This window comes from Anomaloglossus baeobatrachus, chromosome 2, assembly GCF_048569485.1.
Source record: "Anomaloglossus baeobatrachus isolate aAnoBae1 chromosome 2, aAnoBae1.hap1, whole genome shotgun sequence".
NCBI lineage: Eukaryota > Metazoa > Chordata > Amphibia > Anura > Aromobatidae > Anomaloglossus > Anomaloglossus baeobatrachus.
Window position 1 is genome coordinate 227,411,717 of NC_134354.1, and position 19,405 is coordinate 227,431,121.

The 19,405-nt window shown below is 43.1% G+C and overlaps 1 protein-coding gene across 2 annotated transcripts in view; it reads right to left on the minus strand.

The window, feature by feature from the left end:
* Window positions 1-6,477: 6,477 nt before the first annotated feature.
* PIK3C2B (phosphatidylinositol-4-phosphate 3-kinase catalytic subunit type 2 beta) overlaps window positions 6,478-19,405 on the minus strand; it is a 212,452-nt gene continuing 199,524 nt past the window's right edge. For both annotated transcript variants that reach the window (XM_075335658.1, XM_075335659.1), the window contains 4 exons: window positions 16,453-16,534; window positions 12,811-12,917; window positions 9,999-10,124; window positions 6,478-8,647 (listed from right to left, as the gene is read on the minus strand). In XM_075335658.1, coding sequence (XP_075191773.1) covers window positions 8,459-8,647; window positions 9,999-10,124; window positions 12,811-12,917; window positions 16,453-16,534 — 504 coding nt within the window. In that variant the 3' untranslated portion in view covers window positions 6,478-8,458. The remainder of the gene's footprint in view (window positions 8,648-9,998; window positions 10,125-12,810; window positions 12,918-16,452; window positions 16,535-19,405) is intronic.

A 19,405-nucleotide genomic window follows, 5' to 3' on the forward strand; every position in this document is an offset into this window, starting at 1 on the left:
CCTCCATGGTTCTGGGTTCCTAACCTTTGGTATTGCTTCCATCAGCACCCAAATCCTAGCCACACCACACCCTGTCAGGCAAACCAGTGGGTGGTCTAGCTGGAAAAGGGCCACCCACCTAGGGGTCAGGCAGACTGGTGGGAGGGAGGAAGTGGAGAGCAAAGCGGAGCTTAGAGTCAAAACAGAGGTAGCCCTTAAGCTGGGTTCACACTAAGCGACAGCGACAACGACGTCGCTGTTACGTCACCATTTTCGGTGACATAACAGCGACCTTGTAAGTCGCTGTTATGATCGCTGCTTAGCTGTCAAACACAGCAGAAGCAGCGATCATAACGTCGCAGGCTCCTTGCTCTCCTAGGTACAGTACACATCGGGTTAATTAACCCGATGTGTGCTGCAGCTACATGTCACAGTGCAGAGAGCAGGGAGCCACGCGCACTGCTTAGCGCTGGCTCCTTGCTACAGTACACATCGGGTTAATTACCCGATGTGTACTGCAGCCACATGTACACAGAGCAGGAGCCGGCGCTGGCAGCAAGAGCGGAGGCTGGTAACGAAGGTAAATATCGGGTAACCAGGGAAAGGTCTTCTCTTGGTTACCCGATGTTTACGCTGGTTACAGCTTACCGCAGCTGCCAGATGCCGGCTCCTGCTCCCTGCTCTCTGCATTTCATCGCTCTCTCGCTGTCACACACAGCGATGTGTGTGTCACAGCGGGAGAGTGACGACCAAAAAATGAAGCTGGACATTCAGCAACGACCGGCGACTTCACAGCAGGGGCCAGGTCGTTGCTGGATGTCACACACAGCGACGGGACGTCGCTGCAACGTCACAGAAAATGGTGACGTAGCAGCGACGTCGTTGTCGCTGTGTGTGACACCAGCTTAAGAGAGTGAGGAGCTGGGAGTTGTATCTCCCTGGGAGACGTTGGCTAGGTCGCAGATGGTGGTCTGGGACCGAAGGAGTCGGAGACGCGGTCGCAGGGTATTGGAGAAGGGTGCCCAGACTTAGTTTTTGAGAACGGTCGGCACTGGAGTATCTAGTAACCGAACCGTTACTGAGCGCGGCGGGGTACTGGACCCTAGATCAGGGAGTAGCTTCACACAACCTGATAATTCACCTGTGGAGGATATTCTCTTTATGAACTTACCCCAATAGCTCAGAGATCGAAGGCACCAACACAACGAGGGGGATAGGGCCTTCCAGCTTATGCGGCCCACTGAAATCCCAAGTGTCAGCCATCGAGAGCACAGCTCCTCTACTTAACCGTAGGGAGTGGGACCCTGACAGCTTCAAGCCGAGGGTTCACTCAGAACATCTAAATACTAGTGCATGGAGACAGGTTACAGATCATCAGCAATACCAACGGGAGCGGACTCCTGGAAAGAGCTCCCCTGAAGTGGCAGCGGCACCCAGAGACTTAGTTTACTTCTGTGTCAGAGTCTGCTTTATGGTCGCATCAATACCAACATGCCCGAGTGAGTACGCTGCCCTCCCCTGCGTACAACCTGCACCACGCTCCCCTACACCTCCACCAACCAGAGTCCCGGGGTCTCCCCTACCCGTGGAGGGAACGTCACCTGGCTGCCCCCACTCCATCTTCCCCGGGTACTCCCATCGGCAGCGGTGGTACTCCCCTTACCGCGAACCACGGGTGGCGTCACAAACTCTTATCCCCTGTAAATAGCCCCCCCTTTCATTTTCGAGTGGCCGCAAGCCCCCGGGTCCGGAGACCCTCGAGCCACAGCAACCCCAGATCCGAGCAGTCAGACTGCTGCAGGGGCGGTACACTAGTGCCAAGTGTGACCAACACATTGCGCTTGCTAGCGTGCAGCGGGTCTGGTCCGCTCAACCCGCAGTACAGCTCCATAGAATTCTGTTTGTAGAATCACTGGGAGTAAGTTATCCTCAATTCTATTGATGCTTTATCATTTTAACTCTTCGGGAAAGCCCTTTAAATAATCCCTTTTAGGCCTGTTTCACACGTCCGTGATTCTGGTACGTTTGTGCTTTTTTTAAAACGTACCAGAATCACTGACATACGCAAACCCATTATAATCAATGGGTCTGCTCACACATCAGTGATTTTTCACTGAACTTGTCTCCGTGCAGTGTGCACGCGTGGCCGTGATTCTGCACAGATACAAGTCAGTTTTTTTTCTGGCATCACTGATGACCCATGGACCACACTATGGTGTGATCCGTGTGTGATCCGTGTGTGATCAGTGAAACACGTACCAGAAAATCACGGACATATTAAATATTTCTACTTACCTTGCCTGTGATTCGCTCTGGAGCCCCCTCTCTCGGCAGCTTCTGACTGGCTCATGAATATTTATGAGAGCAGGAAAACCCGACCAGGAAGTAGCTGCAGAGAGCGGTGGGCGGACGCTACAGAGCCGAGGAGATCAGCACCATGGACAGCAGTAGTGAAGGCAGGTGAGTAATGTCCATATGCAATTAAGGGTCACGGATTACGGATCACGGATTGCACATGGACAACCCACGTGTGCCATGAATCACGGAACACGGATGGACATGTGCGTGTTTTACACGTCAGTGAAAAACGTCTGTGTTTTTCACTGACGTGTGAAACGGGCCTTAGTTTGAAGGTCCCACAAAATAAGTTGATCCCAAAGTCTCAACCTGCTGCTTACCATTTGTAATGTGTGAATAAGGCCTCTTTCACCCATCAGTTTTTAGCTATCAGTCGCAATCCGTCGTTTTGTGAAAAAAATCGGATCCAGAGCTGGATCAGTTGTTTTCTCATTGACCTGTATTAGCGACGGATTGCGACGGATGACCTAAAGATTCATCCGTCGTGCATTGGATCCGTCAAAAAATGTTTGTCCAGCCGACGTACTAGACGTCCACATGAACATTTTTTGTCTGCGTTGAAAAAACGGACAGCGACGGATTATCGACATCCGTCAATTGTTATAATGTATGGAGAGAAGGTATGCACACCAGTGACTATGCAAGGGGAATACATGTAATAGCAGAAACTGCTATGTGAATACTGGCCTGAAAAATACAATAACTACATGTAAAAATGAAAAAATGACAATGGAATCTGCATAACTGCCATGAAATATGAATAAGGAGAAATGTAGCTATTGAATTGATCAATGCAACAGAGCCCCAAAAACCTAGTCACGGTATGCTCTTAAACCCGTGACGAGGTGTTGGGGCACTGTTGCATTGATACGGTAATTCAATAGCTACATTTCTCTTTATTCATATGTTCATGGCAGTTATGCAGATTCCATTGTCATTTTTTCATTTTTACATATAGGTATTGTATTTTTCAGGCCAGTATTCACACAGCAGTTACTACTATTACATGTATTATTCCCCTTGCAAAGTCACTGGTGTGCATACCTTCTCTCTATATAGTGTAGATTTTTTAGGTTTTTGCACCCAGTTCAGACTCAGAATTGGTGTTCCAGATGTTATTTCTTTATTTGTTAGTAGCCTTTCGTTTTTGAACCCGACCCCACCCACACCTATTGCCGGTCCACGTTATACATATATAGCCTGGGTCTCAGCTTCCCAAACACGGTAAGTTTTTTAACTGCATGAGCGGACATACATTAGCTAGGGACCCCATGAATAAGAGCATACTGTGAAGAGGTTTTGGGGCTCTGTTGCATTGATCAATTCAATAGCTAAAATTTCTCTTTATTCATATTTCATGGCAGTAATGCAGATTCCATTGTCATTTTTTCACATAGCTATTGTATTTTTCAGGCCAGTATTCATACAGCAGTTACTACTATTACATGTATTCCCCTTGCATAGTCACTGGTGTGCATACCTTCTCTCCAAATAGTGAAGGTTTTTTTAGGGTTTGCACCCAGTTCAGACTTAGGATGGTGTTCCAAATGTTATTTCTTTATTTAATTGTTATAGTGTAAGCCTGTGGGCGCTGGATCTGTCACAATCCGTCAAATGACGGAATCCGGCGACGGATCCGTTTTTTTGTAACCGAGCATGCTCAGATGTGTAAATTCCATTCTTTGCCATGGAAAAAAGTGGTACGACGGATCAGTTTTTAAACTGGATCCGTCGCATCAGTTTTACCACAATCATCAAAAGATCCATCACATCAGTCACAAAACGGATTGTGACTGATCTGAAAAAAACTGATGTGTGAAAGGGGCCTTAATGATGCAGAAGGGTACATAAGTAGGCCACATCCACTCCAATAAATTACACAATTTATATTAAGATTTTCTACTAGAATATTGTGTTCATCTAGATCTCATGTGTAATTTAGGTGTTCCCTTCATTTTTTCTGAGCATTGTATATGAACATTACAATTTTTTTTTACTTTTATCCTCAAGCCATCTACAGTAGTTAAACACTCAAAGATAAAACTAATATTTTCTTAAGAATTCTTGTGAACATATTGGATTGTCAGAATAAAATAACCAGAATTACCGTATTAGGCCCTGTGCGCACTGGAAAATGGAATTTTCTCAAGAAAATTCCGCAGGCACTGAAAGAATACCGCACCCGCGGTAAAACACCGCGGTAAACCGCACCCGAAAACCGCATGCGGTTTGCCGCGGTTTTACCGCGGTATTGCCGCGTGCGGGTTGGTACATGTGCTTTATTGCATTCAATGCAATAAAGCACATTGAAAAAAAAAAAATAAATCATTTCCTTCTTAGATAATAGATAGATAGATAAAGAGACAGAACAATAGATAGAGGGATAGACAGATAGATAGATAGAGGACAGATCGCTGCATTTCCCACGGTCGGCAGTGAGTTCACATTACCGGCCGTGGGAAATGCCTTGTGGTTACCTCTGCTGTCTCGCTGCGAGGCTGCATTCAGCAGTGTCTGTGTCAGTCGCAGCTGGATGTAAGCAGCGCAGGACGCAGGAGCTGTGGATTACGTCAGAGCTTTGTTGCGGGAGGGGTTAATAAAAGGGTGAATGAGGCTTGTTTGTGTTTTATTTAAAATAAAGGATTTTTCGGTGTGTGTGTTTTTTCACTTTACTTACGGGTTGATCATGTCAGCTGTCTCATAGACGCTGCAATGATCAAGCCTGGAGTTAATGGCGGTGATCCGCCACCATTAACTCCTTATTACCCTGACTGCCACTGCTACACGGCGGCAGGAAGAGCCGGGGACACGCCGGTACTGCCACATAATGCATGCGACAGTCCCGCCCTGCCCCTCTCCCTCCTCAGCCTGAGAATACCGGGCCGCCGCTGTGTGCTTACCTCGGCTGGACGGTAAATATACAGCGGAGCCCACGTGTTTTGTTTTCTATATTTCCGTTTGATTTCTATGTGTGTTCTATGTGTCTGTGTTCTATGTCTGTGATGTGTTTGTGTTTACTCTCTGCTCTGCTTCCTCTTCCTGTAATGACATCACTTCCCTGCAAAACCGCAGCAAGCGATGCACATTACCGGAGGTAAACCGCGAAATACCGTAGGGAATAACGCAGGAAAACGCAGTGAACCGCACAGAATTTGCTGCCTACGTTATTCCCTGCGGGATTTCACGATTACAATGCAGTCAATGGAGTGAAATCCCACAGCGACGTGCGGAAAGAATTGACATGCAATTGTTTTTGCTGCGGGAATCCCGCAGCAAAACATGCAGCTGTCAAAATCCGCCTAGTGCGCACAGGATTTTTTTTTCCCATAGGTTTTGCTGGTGACTCACTGCAGAGATGTTATGAACATAACATGCAGCGAAACATGCAGCAAATCCGCGGCAAAATCCGGTAAGTGCGCACAGGGCCTTAAGTCTCCATTGAGCTAAACTTTAGTACTTCGCCAGCACTGGGCAGGAGAGAGTGTATAATAAGATGTATACACCCATTCTTGTTCACCAAGTATGATTTCTTTAACGATATTTTCCTTATGTCATCATTAATTATATATATATATATATATATATATATATATATATATATATATATATATATATATATATATATAGAGGGTTAACATAGACAAATTGGATGCACATTAGTGTGCACTGTGCGGAAGTTTCCAACTGCTTGAATAAAGAAAATGTTTTTACGTTAAGTGACGCAAATGAATCTTCAGTTCTATTTACTTAAAGGGGTATTTTCAAGTTTAAAAATTCTTCCCTTTCCATTAGATAGCCATTGGCACTATTGGATAGGGGATAACTTCCCAATTGCTGGGGTTCCTACCACTAGGACCCACATCCGATCCCAAAAACTGCAGCCCTGAAAAGCCACATGTGAACGGAGTACGCTGACATATGAATGAAGTAGCAGTGCGCATTATCGACCTCCACTCCAGTCAAACTCCATTTTCACCATCAATGCGCATTCCAGCGGTTGGACCCCTAGCGATTGGGAAAATTATCCCTTATCCCATAGATAGGGGATACTTTCCAAACGTGAGCACACTTATTTAAAGGTTTACCAATGTAGACACAACACATGAACTTGTACTTAGACAAAAAAAAATACTGTGGAACTCAGAATAACGTCATTTATTCAGCACATACATATTATCATAAACTTTGTATTAGTGGTCAGAAATAGGCAGGGGCAGATGAACCACTGCCCGATTGAACGCAGCTCTCCTTGGGAAGCAATTTCTCAATTGTACAGGTGCACAGCATATGAGACTCCAAATTCATGTCTTAAAAGAATTACAGGGGCCACCTCCATTTTCAGCAATATTCGGGTTTCTACATTTTTTTGGAGTGACTGTTGTACGAACCATTAATTGTACGGTAAAGTTTTAATTTTTTTGTGTGTCCATAATATGCCGCACATTCTTTCAAGTAAAAAAGAAAACAGTAAGAATATTATATAACAGTCAATAAAATTTCTTGGCATCCTATGAGTGCAAACACTGGCCTGTGCAAAGACATAACCACTATGGAGATCCCTCATATGGTCCCCTTGTTTCAAACTACACAATATTATTTTTACATGTACTTATATATACTGAAACATCATATTATTTTAATTCATACATCTAAAACAAAGGCAGTCCATTTGGGAAATTAATTTGTTTTTCAATGGGGTTCGTGAAGGAGAACCTTAAAATCAGAGCAATGCAGGATTCAAGTGTTTTCCCGGATGGTATCATGGAAGAAATAAATGAGATCTATGGGTCATATACAATCTTCAGGCCTTAAAAAATAATTTACCAGAACCACCATCCCTTATACACAATGTCTGGAATATGGATTCCATGCCAGGTACAGTGGGCATTGTATGGATTCCATGCCAGGTACAGTGGGCATTGTATGGATTCCATGCCAGGTACAGTGGGCATTGTATGGATTCCATGCCAGGTACAGTGGGCATTGTATGGATTCCATGCAAGGTACAGTGGGCATTGTATGGATTCCATGCCAGGTACAGTGGGCATTGTATGGATTCCATGCCAGGTACAGTGGGCATTGTTGGGATTCCACGCCAGGTACAGTGGGCATTGTTGGGATTCCACGCCAGGTATAGTAGGCATTGTATGGATTCCACGCCAGGTACAGTGGGCATTGTATGGATTCCACACCAGGTACAGTGGGCATTGTATGGATTACACACCAGGTACAGTGGGCATTGTATGGATTCCACGCCAGGTACAGTGGGCATTGTATGGATTCCACACCAGGTACAGTGGGTATTGTATGGATTCCACACCAGGTACAGTGGGCATTGTATGGATTCCACGCCAGGTACAGTGGGCATTGTATGGATTCCACGCCAGGTATAGTGGGCATTGTATGGATTCCACGCCAGGTACAGTGGGCATTGGTCTTTTATTTGCTAATATTTGGATATATCTTAACTGTTTTTACTTTTAAAAGACTGCATTTTAATTAGTTTACAGAGATTGCTCTACAGGAAAAGAACCGGTAGGAGATCTAGCTGTAGAAATAAAATAAATACAATGACAAGAATAAAACAACATGTAGAGAAGTGTAAAACAAGATACATACAACTCCAATGCAGCTGCATTTAAAAAAAGTGCTTAGATCTATCTGCACTTGTAAAATATATAAATTCTCCAGGATGCAGGTCTAGACGTTTCAGAGCAACTTCTTCAACAGGTAGGATTCTTCGCGCTCACGTCCAAGGTCATGGACATATCCATTTATACTACTAGCACCCGTGCTCCAGCCCCATGCACCGAAAAAAAGAAACAGTAAATTCAAGCTAATTCTGTACTAGACTGCTTCCCTTGACACAAGGTAAACTTACTAAACATACTGTCATTTTTCCAGTCTTTATCCGAAACCCTTCTTTAGAAGGAAGACAGTAATTATTTGCAGTCTCTTGAATTCCCTTGGAAAGAAATATAATATATATTAATATCCGTTGTCAATTAAAATGAAAACTCCTTGAGCTCGTTTCTGGTTACAATAACCTTATAAACATAACAAGGCATTGAAGAGAGCAGTCACCATACAGGTGACACACACTATTGTTACTCAGTGCTGTTTAGTTAGCCATGTGGCTAGCAGAGCCAAGCTTGAACCAGCAAATCTTCTCTTGACTGAGGTCTACATCTCTAAGTCGAATGGTGACTTCTCCAAGTAGGATATTTTCCCAAAATCCTTCTTCACTGAGCACAGTTAGCCATATCTCACGTTGCTGCAGATCTCCTTTGGGGATCTTATCATACACCAACTGAAAATTAAAAAAAAAAATAATAAAATATACATGATTTTAAAACTTAAAGGGGTTGTCACTTGACTGTAGCCTATCAATATTCTGTCTGGCTGGACATCCACTCGGACAAATTAGTAACTGCTTCAACCAAACAGCAGCCACTCGTTGGCTGCAGTGGGCATGTGGCACAACAATGTCATGTCACCTGCAGGGAATAGCAGCGCTGATATGCAAGAAAGGTGCCTCTGTGGGAGGTGAATAAGCAGGAGTTGTACAATAGTGGACAACCCCCTTATCCAAGACTGATGGATTATCCACGCAATATGATGATGAGATAATGAGAACTGTATACCAAAAAAAATTGTGCTGCCTTCAGTTATTTCTGTTTTAAAGCCATGTTGGAGATTATTGAACATCTCATCATTTTGCAGGCTACCTCCAAAGTATCTTGGGTACTTACAATGGATACTAAAAGCTCCAATGCAAAATTTGTAATAGGGTTCCAAACATTTTGTGACATCTACATCATTTTTGCCCTCTTACGTGACAGAGAAGGCTATCAGGCACCAGAGCCTGTGTACAACTGCTACCTTGATGCAACCCAGGGTGTGTAGCCTGGGAGTGCTTTTATTATGTATGGAAATTCCATTGCAGAATTGAAAAAAGACAAAAATGACCCTCAGATTACTGCAGAGAATTTGTAGTTTGAAGCAGAGATGCCCTATTGAATGTGGTTACCGGACAAAGCTTCTATAAGAAATCTGCACAGGGACAATGTCCCTAAATAACAGGTCATTCTTTTATGGGATGCGGATTTTAAATCCATCTTTCTGCATCCATGGAAAACAATGGGGTGCTTATTTTTGGGTGGAAAATAATGCTGTGTGAATTTACCCTCCAATGAAATCTTAGAACTGGGATTTTTGCCTTAAGGCCACTAGTGGGTGTCCCAACTACCAGATGCTCAGCAATAATGTTGACATGTCCACATACTAGTGCATATAGTGGCATAAAATTCAATTAAAAAAAAGTTCTTCATCCACAATGGACCAATGCTAATGCTTTTCAATGTTATACTTTGTGCATCAAATATTGACTAAAGGGCTCATGGATTATTTAAGTGAAAAATAAAACTGCTAATCAGAAAAAGCACGGATACATTTACAAACAGAAATAGACATTTGTGGCAGCCATTACTGGTAACTTTAGGTCGAGTAATGGGACAATCGATAAAGCCAATAACAACCCAATATATACAACCCTTTAAGGTAAGTGGCTCAGAAAAGAGGATAATCAAAGCCACTATTAACCTTTTTCAAGATTTATAAAGAGAATTACTGTTTAGAAGCTGATCCATGGAAATACTTACCATTTCATTATAAGTCGGGTTACATGTTTTCTTTGCCACCTTAGTTTTCCTCTTCGTGGTCTTCTGTGGATCTGGTAACAGGTAGATCTTCACATATGGATTTGGCTCATTGTTATCCTGCAATGGCTGCTCAGGAACACAGAAAACAGTAGAAAAAAATCAGTGGCCTATATTTATCAAATCCGTCTGAGGGTAAAACTGGACTTGTTGCCCACAACAAACAATCACAATTAAAGGGGTTGTCTTCAAAAACATATCAATCCTCTTCCTTATGTTTACTAGAAGGGATGGTCTGTGTGCTCGGGAAGACTGATTGACATATCACGACAGCACCATGGCTGAGAAGATAGCCAGAGCTGTGCGCTCCCCCATACCCATATAACAAGCAGTGGTTGGGGAAATTCTGGGTCATATCTTTATTTGTATTCATGTGCTTTTTTTCTCTCTCTTGCTCTTATTACTTCATTGTTCTTTTTATAACCTGGAATGTAAGGCTTTTGGGCAAAAGAATTAAAAAGATGCTGCATTGTTTACTTAATCAATGTCGGCCTGCACAGACTGCATTCAGCAAAACCAATATAAATAGATCAAGGATTCAGATGGTTTTTCTCTATGCACTCCCTTATAGGGAAATGATTAGATTTCACTTTCACAATTAAAGACGAGAGATGCTCTTTGCTGCTCCCACTCCCCTCTGGGATGTTACATCACACATCAGGGGCGTAGCCTAATCCATGCTCTTGGTAACAGCCAGCCCCCCGATTATAGCTGCTTCTGTTCTGTATGAGAACAGGGGACATGGCCTGTTCCATGGTGTTGCTACCAGCTGACCCCCTGATAATACCTGTTCGCTGCAGTCCTAGCTCGTTTAACTGCTGATGAAAAATGAAAGCTGCACTGTGATTGATTGATTGATTGATAGGTCAATAAGGGTTGTTTTTTATGTATTCACCTATGAATACATAATCTATATAAGATAACTATGTACATACAGTATAAACAATACAGTAAAGCAAAACACTGTGATAAGACCTTATTGCTTGTATCTGAAATACTTTTGCAAGGTATTTTGTGCATGCGTGCATTTACTTTGTCCCTTGTAATGTGCTGCCCAATCATACGAAGGAAGTGTCATTAAGGAGGAAAAAAGAAAGCATCCACAGAGAAGGTCGAAACAGGCATTTTCAGCATGATCCCACAAGACTTAATGTGTCTCACTTGACCACGCCGAGAATTCCTCACCCCCATTGATTCCAGTGCCAAGGGAGGGAAGCTGCAGTGTGGGAGCTCCGGAGCAGTGAAGATCATACAACACTCTCGACCTACTATAGGTATCAGAGCATGCCGTCAATTTCTTTATTCCCAGATATCTGTAGTGGGCTCAGTGGGTTGTATGCAACAAACTCTGATCCCACAATGCTCTTCACTACTCTGAAGCTCCCACTCTGGTGCTCTCCTCCACTCTGGCACTATATTAACAGGAAGACATAGGAGTGAGGAGATCCCAGTATGGTCAAGTAAGACATCAGGACTTACCAGATCACACACAAAATGCCTGGTTCAGACACTCTCTTTGGGCATTTGTTTTTGTCACAGCCTTCTTATTATGTGGTGTCAGAGGGGAAAAAGTAAAAGCCCACAGAGTAGAATCTCTGTAATTACCCCCATGGTAGAAGGGTGTTCTAAACTCAAAGGCCTATCTAGGCTATACAGCTTAGAAGAAAAATAAGGTTTTAAATTTGCTCTTCAGTCCCTTTTTAATTATATATACAGTTTAAAGGAGAAAATGTGGTGAAAGGTCTCTTAAATCCTTTACATAAAAGAATTGTCACCAATATGTCACTGTTACAGGATTTTAATTTTATTATATTAATGTGGGGTTGTTGTAATCAATTTATCACCTGAAGTGCTAAATGATAAATAGTATCTGTACATGAATAATAAATCATATTTGTAATTAAAATGTATCAGTATAAGTATATGAATATAATATTTTAATTGAACAAATATGACAATGGTTGCTTGGATCACCACTGCTGTTGTTGGATAGGACTACTTCTTAATCACGTGTTCTGTTTTGTTCCCCAAATACAGGACATTTTGCCTCCCCGGTATCGGCCATACTCCTGTGAATTGCTTCCTCTTGCCACTATATGGCGTCATCACAGTGCAATACTCCTTGCAAAGAAGCTGATGTAATTTACCTGGCTGTGCAACTAAAGAGCAACAGCGGTATAATCACTGGGGACTATCTATACCTGATACATCCAGCAAACCTTATTGTTCCACAACAAATGGAAACTATAACCATAGCTACACTTCAATTTCACACAGTCATTTCTCTGTAATAGTGTATAAAATGAAAGAAGACCCTTAACTTTTTGTTGTACAAATTTTGAGAACTAATTTATGAACTCTATAATATCCAGTTTGTAAAATACTAAGTGGAAAACTTAGGTATTTTACAATAGTAGACTGTGTGCTTCTGACGAGAAACAGAGAACCAGATGTCCACCTTACAAAACATATAAGATAGTAAAATAAGATGAAAAGTGTATTGTAGGAATATTCCTGTCTATACTGGAAAAAAATTAGTGCAGCTTTCAAAAAATAGCCAAACTTTGAAAGATTCCCACAACAATGATTGTGAGGGCCTGTCCTCAGGATCGGTCATTAATACCAAATCGGTGGCAGTCAGTATCATAGTGGTGGAAAACTCATTTTATTGTACTCAGAATAACACCCATTTTATTTTTGATAGATACACTAATACAGATGTGGAAATATAAATATAAGAAACCAATGTACTTACCAGGCTACGGATATGCATTACCATGATAAACAGCTGGTCGTTCTTATAGGATATGGAGAGTTTGACTTCCCCTCCAACTTTACCCACCGGAACGGCCCATGTCGCATCTAAATCATGAAGGCATTTATTAAATGCACATTACTTTTTATCTTCATATGAATAGGCAATGTTACAAATTTTCAACAAACTAATTTCAATAATATTACCAAAAAAGAACGGAGAGGATGGAGGCCTTCCTGACTAAAGCAACAGCTAAAATGAGGATCTAAAAATATATGTAGAGATTAGTGATTGGTGGATCCAGACTGTGAAAGTCTGGATCCGCGCAGCTTCAAAGTTGCCAGGGATTCCAAGTGTTTGATCTGGATCCAGCACTCGAAAAATTAAAAAAAAAAAAGAATAATAATAATAAAGCGAGTCCTTCATACTTACCAAGGCTCCGTTGCGGCTGTAAACTGCTCCCTCATAGCTATATGCTGCTCCTGCCACCTCCCTGGGCCGCACATCATTGCTTATCCATATGCGCTGCTTTACCTGCTTTCCCCGCCCACCGGCCAGCCTGGCCTATGTGATTGGTTGCAGGCAGACGCTGTCTCACAAGCTAGGGGCACGTGTAACTGCAACCAGTCATTGCTAATCGCGGCTCATTCATTCTCTCCCTGAAGCTCACCGCGAGCAGTCATGCTCTATGGCCACTCGCTGACAGAGATGTAGCAGAGCTGGAATTGCCGTGGGACCTCATGTGGATTATGTTGGACTAGCATGGGTGTTTAGGGGGTTAATAAAGTGGTTAAAAAAGGTGGTTTTGTACTTTTTTCCAAATAAAGGATTTTCAGTGTTTATTTCCTTTCAGTTACAGATTAATGATGGGGAGGTCTCATAGACACCTGCTATCCCGAATCTAGGACTTAGTAGCAGCTGTGGGCTGTTAAGAACCCCTTATTACTCTGATTGCCACTGCACCAGGGCAATGGAAGAGCCGGGTACAGCTATTTTCTGGCTGCCATGGCCCTCTCCAGTCTGAGAAAAACAGCCCCCAGCTGTTGGGCTTTATCTTGGCTGAATATCAAAATTGGGGGAGGGGGGTTAGTGGGCCCTCAGCCAGAGTCAAAATCAATGGTATGTTGTCCTCGCGGATAGAACACGTTAGGGTTGCCCCTTGTCCCCCCTTCTATATGTCCTCATAATGGAGCATCTTGCAGTAGCTTTGCGGAGTAACCCCAATATCCATGGTGTCCTGACAAAACACGGTCAAAGTAAAATAGCCCAGATTCGTTCAGAATCATTTCAGATTCGTTCCTACCCCCTCCAGAACGGAAGGGAGAGGTTTTTTTTCTTCCGCTGTTACACAATTTGAGCAACTATTTTTCTTGGAGTCACCACCAGCACACAGTCTCCCCCTCATATACACTCTACTGATCCAACATACTGAAATAGTGAATACTAACTTCATGGAGAGATGGAATGAGGAGCTGGGGACTGAAATCTCAACGGCCGATTGGGGTAAGGCATTCCTATTTACACATACATTTTCTATGGCCTGTATGGCACAGGAAAAAAATGATAAGATATTAACCCGTTGGTACCGCTGTCCTACTACACTACATGCTGTCTTTCCCTCAGGCTCTGATCAGTGTTGGAAGTATGGAGCGGAACGGGGTACCATGGTGCACATTTGGTGGAGTTGTGGTGGAGTTAAACCATTCCGGGTCTGTTTTTTCTGTCCACGATAAGATAAGTTGGGATGATACTCCAAACACTCCACAGGCGGCCCTTTTATCTGTCCTCCCGGGGTCAGTTAAGTGTCAGAAGAAGGGACTATTAAGATTTTGTCTGAAGGCGGCCCACACGATTATACCCAGGCATTGGAGGTCCTCACAGTCCCCAACCCTGGAGGAGTGGTATGGAGAGATGAGCAGCCTTTATAAGATGGAATAAGTGACTGCGGAATTTACTGGCACTACAGACAAATTCCTACAAATATGAAGCCACTGGATTCTGTTTTTAGACTTTCCGGCATTTTCATCCTTGTTCCCCAATTCCTGAGGGCTCTGTTCCTCCCTTCGCATTGGCCCTCTCCTCTCGGCGAATCTTTCCCCTTGTTTTGTTCTCTTGAGGAGTGTTCTGAGATCAGGAGGGAAGGCGAGGCAGTATGAATGTGCAATAGGGGTGAGGGGTTGTGTTTTTTTGCCCTCTTTCCATCCCATTTCCTTCTTTTCTCTTTCTTTTCATTCCCTTTTCTATATATTTCCTGTTTATCTATTAAAGTATTGAAGGCATTGGTAATTGACTTCTTCCTCAAAAATGTGTAGAGGATTTGGTTCTAGATAACAACTGTTGTTCTTTACCCATTGGGGTACTCTTACTTTTCAAAAATGTATGTCTACGCTGTGGATGTTTTGGCATGTTATGTTTGCATGGACACTTTTGTTGGTCTTTTAAAACTTTAATTAAAGAGGTTAAACATAAAATGTGGGGGGGACCGCATGCTGTTTTTTTTTTTAATTATTTATTTACATAATTAAAAAAAAAAAAGCCGCATGCGGTTCCTCTTATTCTGATACATAGCCAAGATAAGTGCAGGGCTGGGCCAGCAGTCTGTGGCAGTGGGCTTTATCTGTGCTGGTATCATAAAATGGGGGTGCTCTACACCAACTTTTTTTAAATTTATTTTTACTGTACGGGTAGAGTCACACTAATGTATGACTTGCACGAGAACAGTGAGAAAATCTCGCATTGCACTCGGCCCCATGTAAGACAATGCTGCAGCTCACATCTGCAAGTTTTTTCTGAGCTCTAATCGGATTGAGGAAAAAAATCACAGCATGCTGCGATTGTCTGCGAGTCTCCTATCACTCACACCCACACAAGTCTATGTGTGCGAGAGAAACATCAAACTGCACGTGGATGTTATCCAAGTGCAGTGCGATATACGCACAGGCTGACAATGGATAAGATGGGGGATTTAATCCCTCCCTCTCCTACGCAGCTGTCATCTGATCACAGGATCGGGTCACAGTCACATGACACTCGGACCACACTCGCAGCAGAGCCGAGTAGAGGGTCATTAGCATATTGCATCCAATGCTCTTGCATCAGATGCCATTCGCTAATGTGACCTCGGCCTACGATATAAACAAGCATAGCGCCTGTGAATAGAAGGCTATAACATGTCCTATGACCATAACATTTGCAGGACCCTTGTCCAGATGGAAGTCTATGACTGCTGTATTAAGGCTCTGTGAACTTCCTCCTACCTGCCGGCATCCCCAACATCTCTTCTGATTATTAGCCCCGCCATGATGTCATGTATGTGTCGAGCCAAAACCATGAAGTCAACCAGGCCTACAAATCAGAAGAAATGCTGGTTTTGCCAGCTAGTAGGAGGAGGTTCTCAGTGCTGGAGTACTAAACGTGGTTACCAGACCAGAGACCTGCAAATATTTCCTCAGCTGTTGTAGACATGGAGCCCAGTTATCAATATTGATAGGCTTCATCAGTGAACACATATGCACAGCACAGTGCCTTATCACAATGCATTCCACGACATATATGTACATGATTACGGCACCAACGGATTAAATGAACAATAATGAGATTGAGTATAAATAAAATCAGCTTTACAGAAGAACAACATTTTACCTGATGGTCTGTGTGATATCGAGTTGCTCAAATTCTTTTCATCACGAGGTAGAGGGTGGAAAAAGGTATAAACCAGATCACACTGTAGAAAGAAGACAATATTGGTTGCGATCAAGAAAGTTAACAAAAATTCAATTGCAAAATAATAAAAAGTGCTTATTCTCATCTTCGCCCTGTGCAGATATAGTGCTGTATGTGGCTAACCTTGACAATCCCGCAGAACACATTCTGAGGGTCCCCATTCTCATGATCGGTGGGGTCTCTATACTCCGTGATCAGCAAATTATCATCTATCATTTAATATGTAGCACAGAATAGGACTGTGGTAAGTACCTTAAAGGCTAAAAGCCATTGGGTCTGTACTTTACAACATTACAAGGAGCACAGAACCTTATATACAAATCCTATTAAAGAGTTACTACAATACTGTTCCTTCAATCTGCATCCGTGAAACATGATAGGTGCTAGATTATCCAATGATAATAGAAAACTTTCTAAAACTCACTAAGGTTAGACAAGAACCAGAAGGACAGGTCAAAGTAAAATGTTAACGCAAACTCTAATCACATAGGCAGAACTTCCACATCGTTGAGTTCTAACCACAAAACACACAACAATGGAGATAGAGTTCAGTAATATCTTATGTATTTAGGCAAGATGCAATCATTGTCTAATAAGGACGACAAAAGGATCAGGTTGGTAGGCTTAGGGGTGCTTCACACACAGCGAGCTCGCTGCCGAGATCGCTGCTGAGTCACGCTTTTTGTGACGCAGCAGTGACCTCATTAGCGATCTCGCTGTGTGTGACACTGAGCAGCGATCTGGCCCCTGCTGCGAGATCGCTGCTCGTTACACACAGCCCTGGTTCGTTTTTTTCAAAGGCGCTCTCCCGCTGTGACACACAGATCGCTGTGTGAGACAGCGAGAGAGCGACAAATGAAGCGAGCAGGGAGCAGGAGCCGGCGTCTGACAGCTGAGGTAAGCTTGTAACCAAGATAAACATCGGGTAACCAAGGTGGTTACCCGATATTTACCTTAGTTACCAGCCTCTGCAGCTCTCACGCTGCCTGTGCTGCAGGCTCCGGCTCTCTGCACATGTAGCTGCTGTACACATCGGGTTAATTAACCCGATGTGTACAGCAGCTAGATGAGCAAGGAGCCAGCGCTAAGCAGTGTGCGCGGCTCCCTGCTCTCTGCACATGTAGCTGCATTACACATCGGGTTAATTAACCCGATGTGTACTGTAGCTAGGAGAGCAAGGAGCCAGCGCTCAGTGTGCGCGGCTCCCTGCTCCCTGCACACACAGCTAAGCGGTGTGCGCTGGTAACTAATGTAAACATCGGGTAACCATACCCGATGTTTACCTTAGTTACCAGTCTCCGCAGCTTCCAGACGGCGGCTCCGTGCAAGCGCAGCGTCGCTTGCACGTCGCTGCTGGCTGGAGGCTGTTCACTGGTCGCTGGTGAGATCTGCCTGTTTGACAGCTCACCAGCGACCATGTAGCGATGCAGCAGCGATCCTGACCAGGTCAGATCGCTGGTCGGATCGCTGCTGCATCGCTAAGTGTGAAGGTACCCTTACACCAGAAGGGGCGTAATGAGCACTGCCTCCACAACAGATTGTAAAAAGAGTCATACAGGAGGTAGGATTACAACAAGGCAAACACTGCGACAGGTGCAGCTTACGCCAAGAGGCAAATATGGTGAAACATTAACCTCTTATCGGGGATTTGCAGAATAGTTAGTTCATAAAGAAGACGGCAAAACAGGTCCAACACTGACTGCACACATTAGGCCCCATTCACGTCAGTATTTTTCCATCAGTGATTGTATGCCAAAACCAGGCGTGGAACTTACAGAGAAAAACTAATTGAAAGATTGACCCATGTCCTGTACTTTAAAGACACTCCTGGTTTTGGTATAAAAATACTGATGAAATACAGGTCAAAAATACTGATGTGTGAATTAAGCCTTAGATAGATTGATTAACTGACAGCCATCTCGACCAACCCATACACATGCATGCTCAGCTTGGTTGAGCGTGCATGTTCTCTCAGTAGGAAAAGAGAAATAAGCCACTGCTAAAATAATTAGCAACGGTTTATTTCTACAAAAGTAAAAAAAAAGGGCAGTTAGAATCCAACTGTCCTTTTTTTGTTATCTTACACAACATATACCGTCTATGGAGGCCCCATATACATTCGATTGTTGGTAGGTTCAGTCCATGTACATCTACAGTCCGCTTAGAGGAGTATGCCATTCTGCATTAATTATCACTTGTTGTGCTAAGTTTTATCTGTATCTTCAATGCCATACACCATCTGTTTGACGCCCTTTAAGACCGTGGCAAAAAAAAATATGGGACACAAGTCTTGTGTTGCCGCAATCTGTGGCGGACCCAGGCTTGGGACCCACACAGATCTAACAATTACCACCTATCCAACAGTTTTGTAGCCCAGAAGACTCCTTTAAGGATCTGTTCACTTTTCTAATAACATTTTCAGTTTTTGTTCTGTCATAGGAGCAGAATAGCAAAAAATGACAAAGCCAGATCCATCACAAAATGGACACCAATGGTGCAAAACAAATCCTAAAGATTTATATTTGGGCTCATCGTGTTTAGTCACAGTGTCCATCATTTTACCAGAAAACAATGCTGAATGTACAGCAATTTGTTCCCAAAATATGATACAATCTGTGAGAGAGGATTCAACACAATAAGTAATAGAGAAATTTGAACATTTTCATAAAGTTTTCATGCAACCAGAAAAGATGCTTTTTAAGTACTTCTTCAATAGAATTTACTATCACTTGTATCCCCCTGAAACAAGCGAATTTTCTGGGAACAGGTCAGCCAGGCCCATAAAGCAACTTTAAATAAAAATCAAGGATCAAGGATGAGCAAGGATCTTTATACTTGTTAGAATCAGAGTGAGGTCTTGAATTGAGAAATC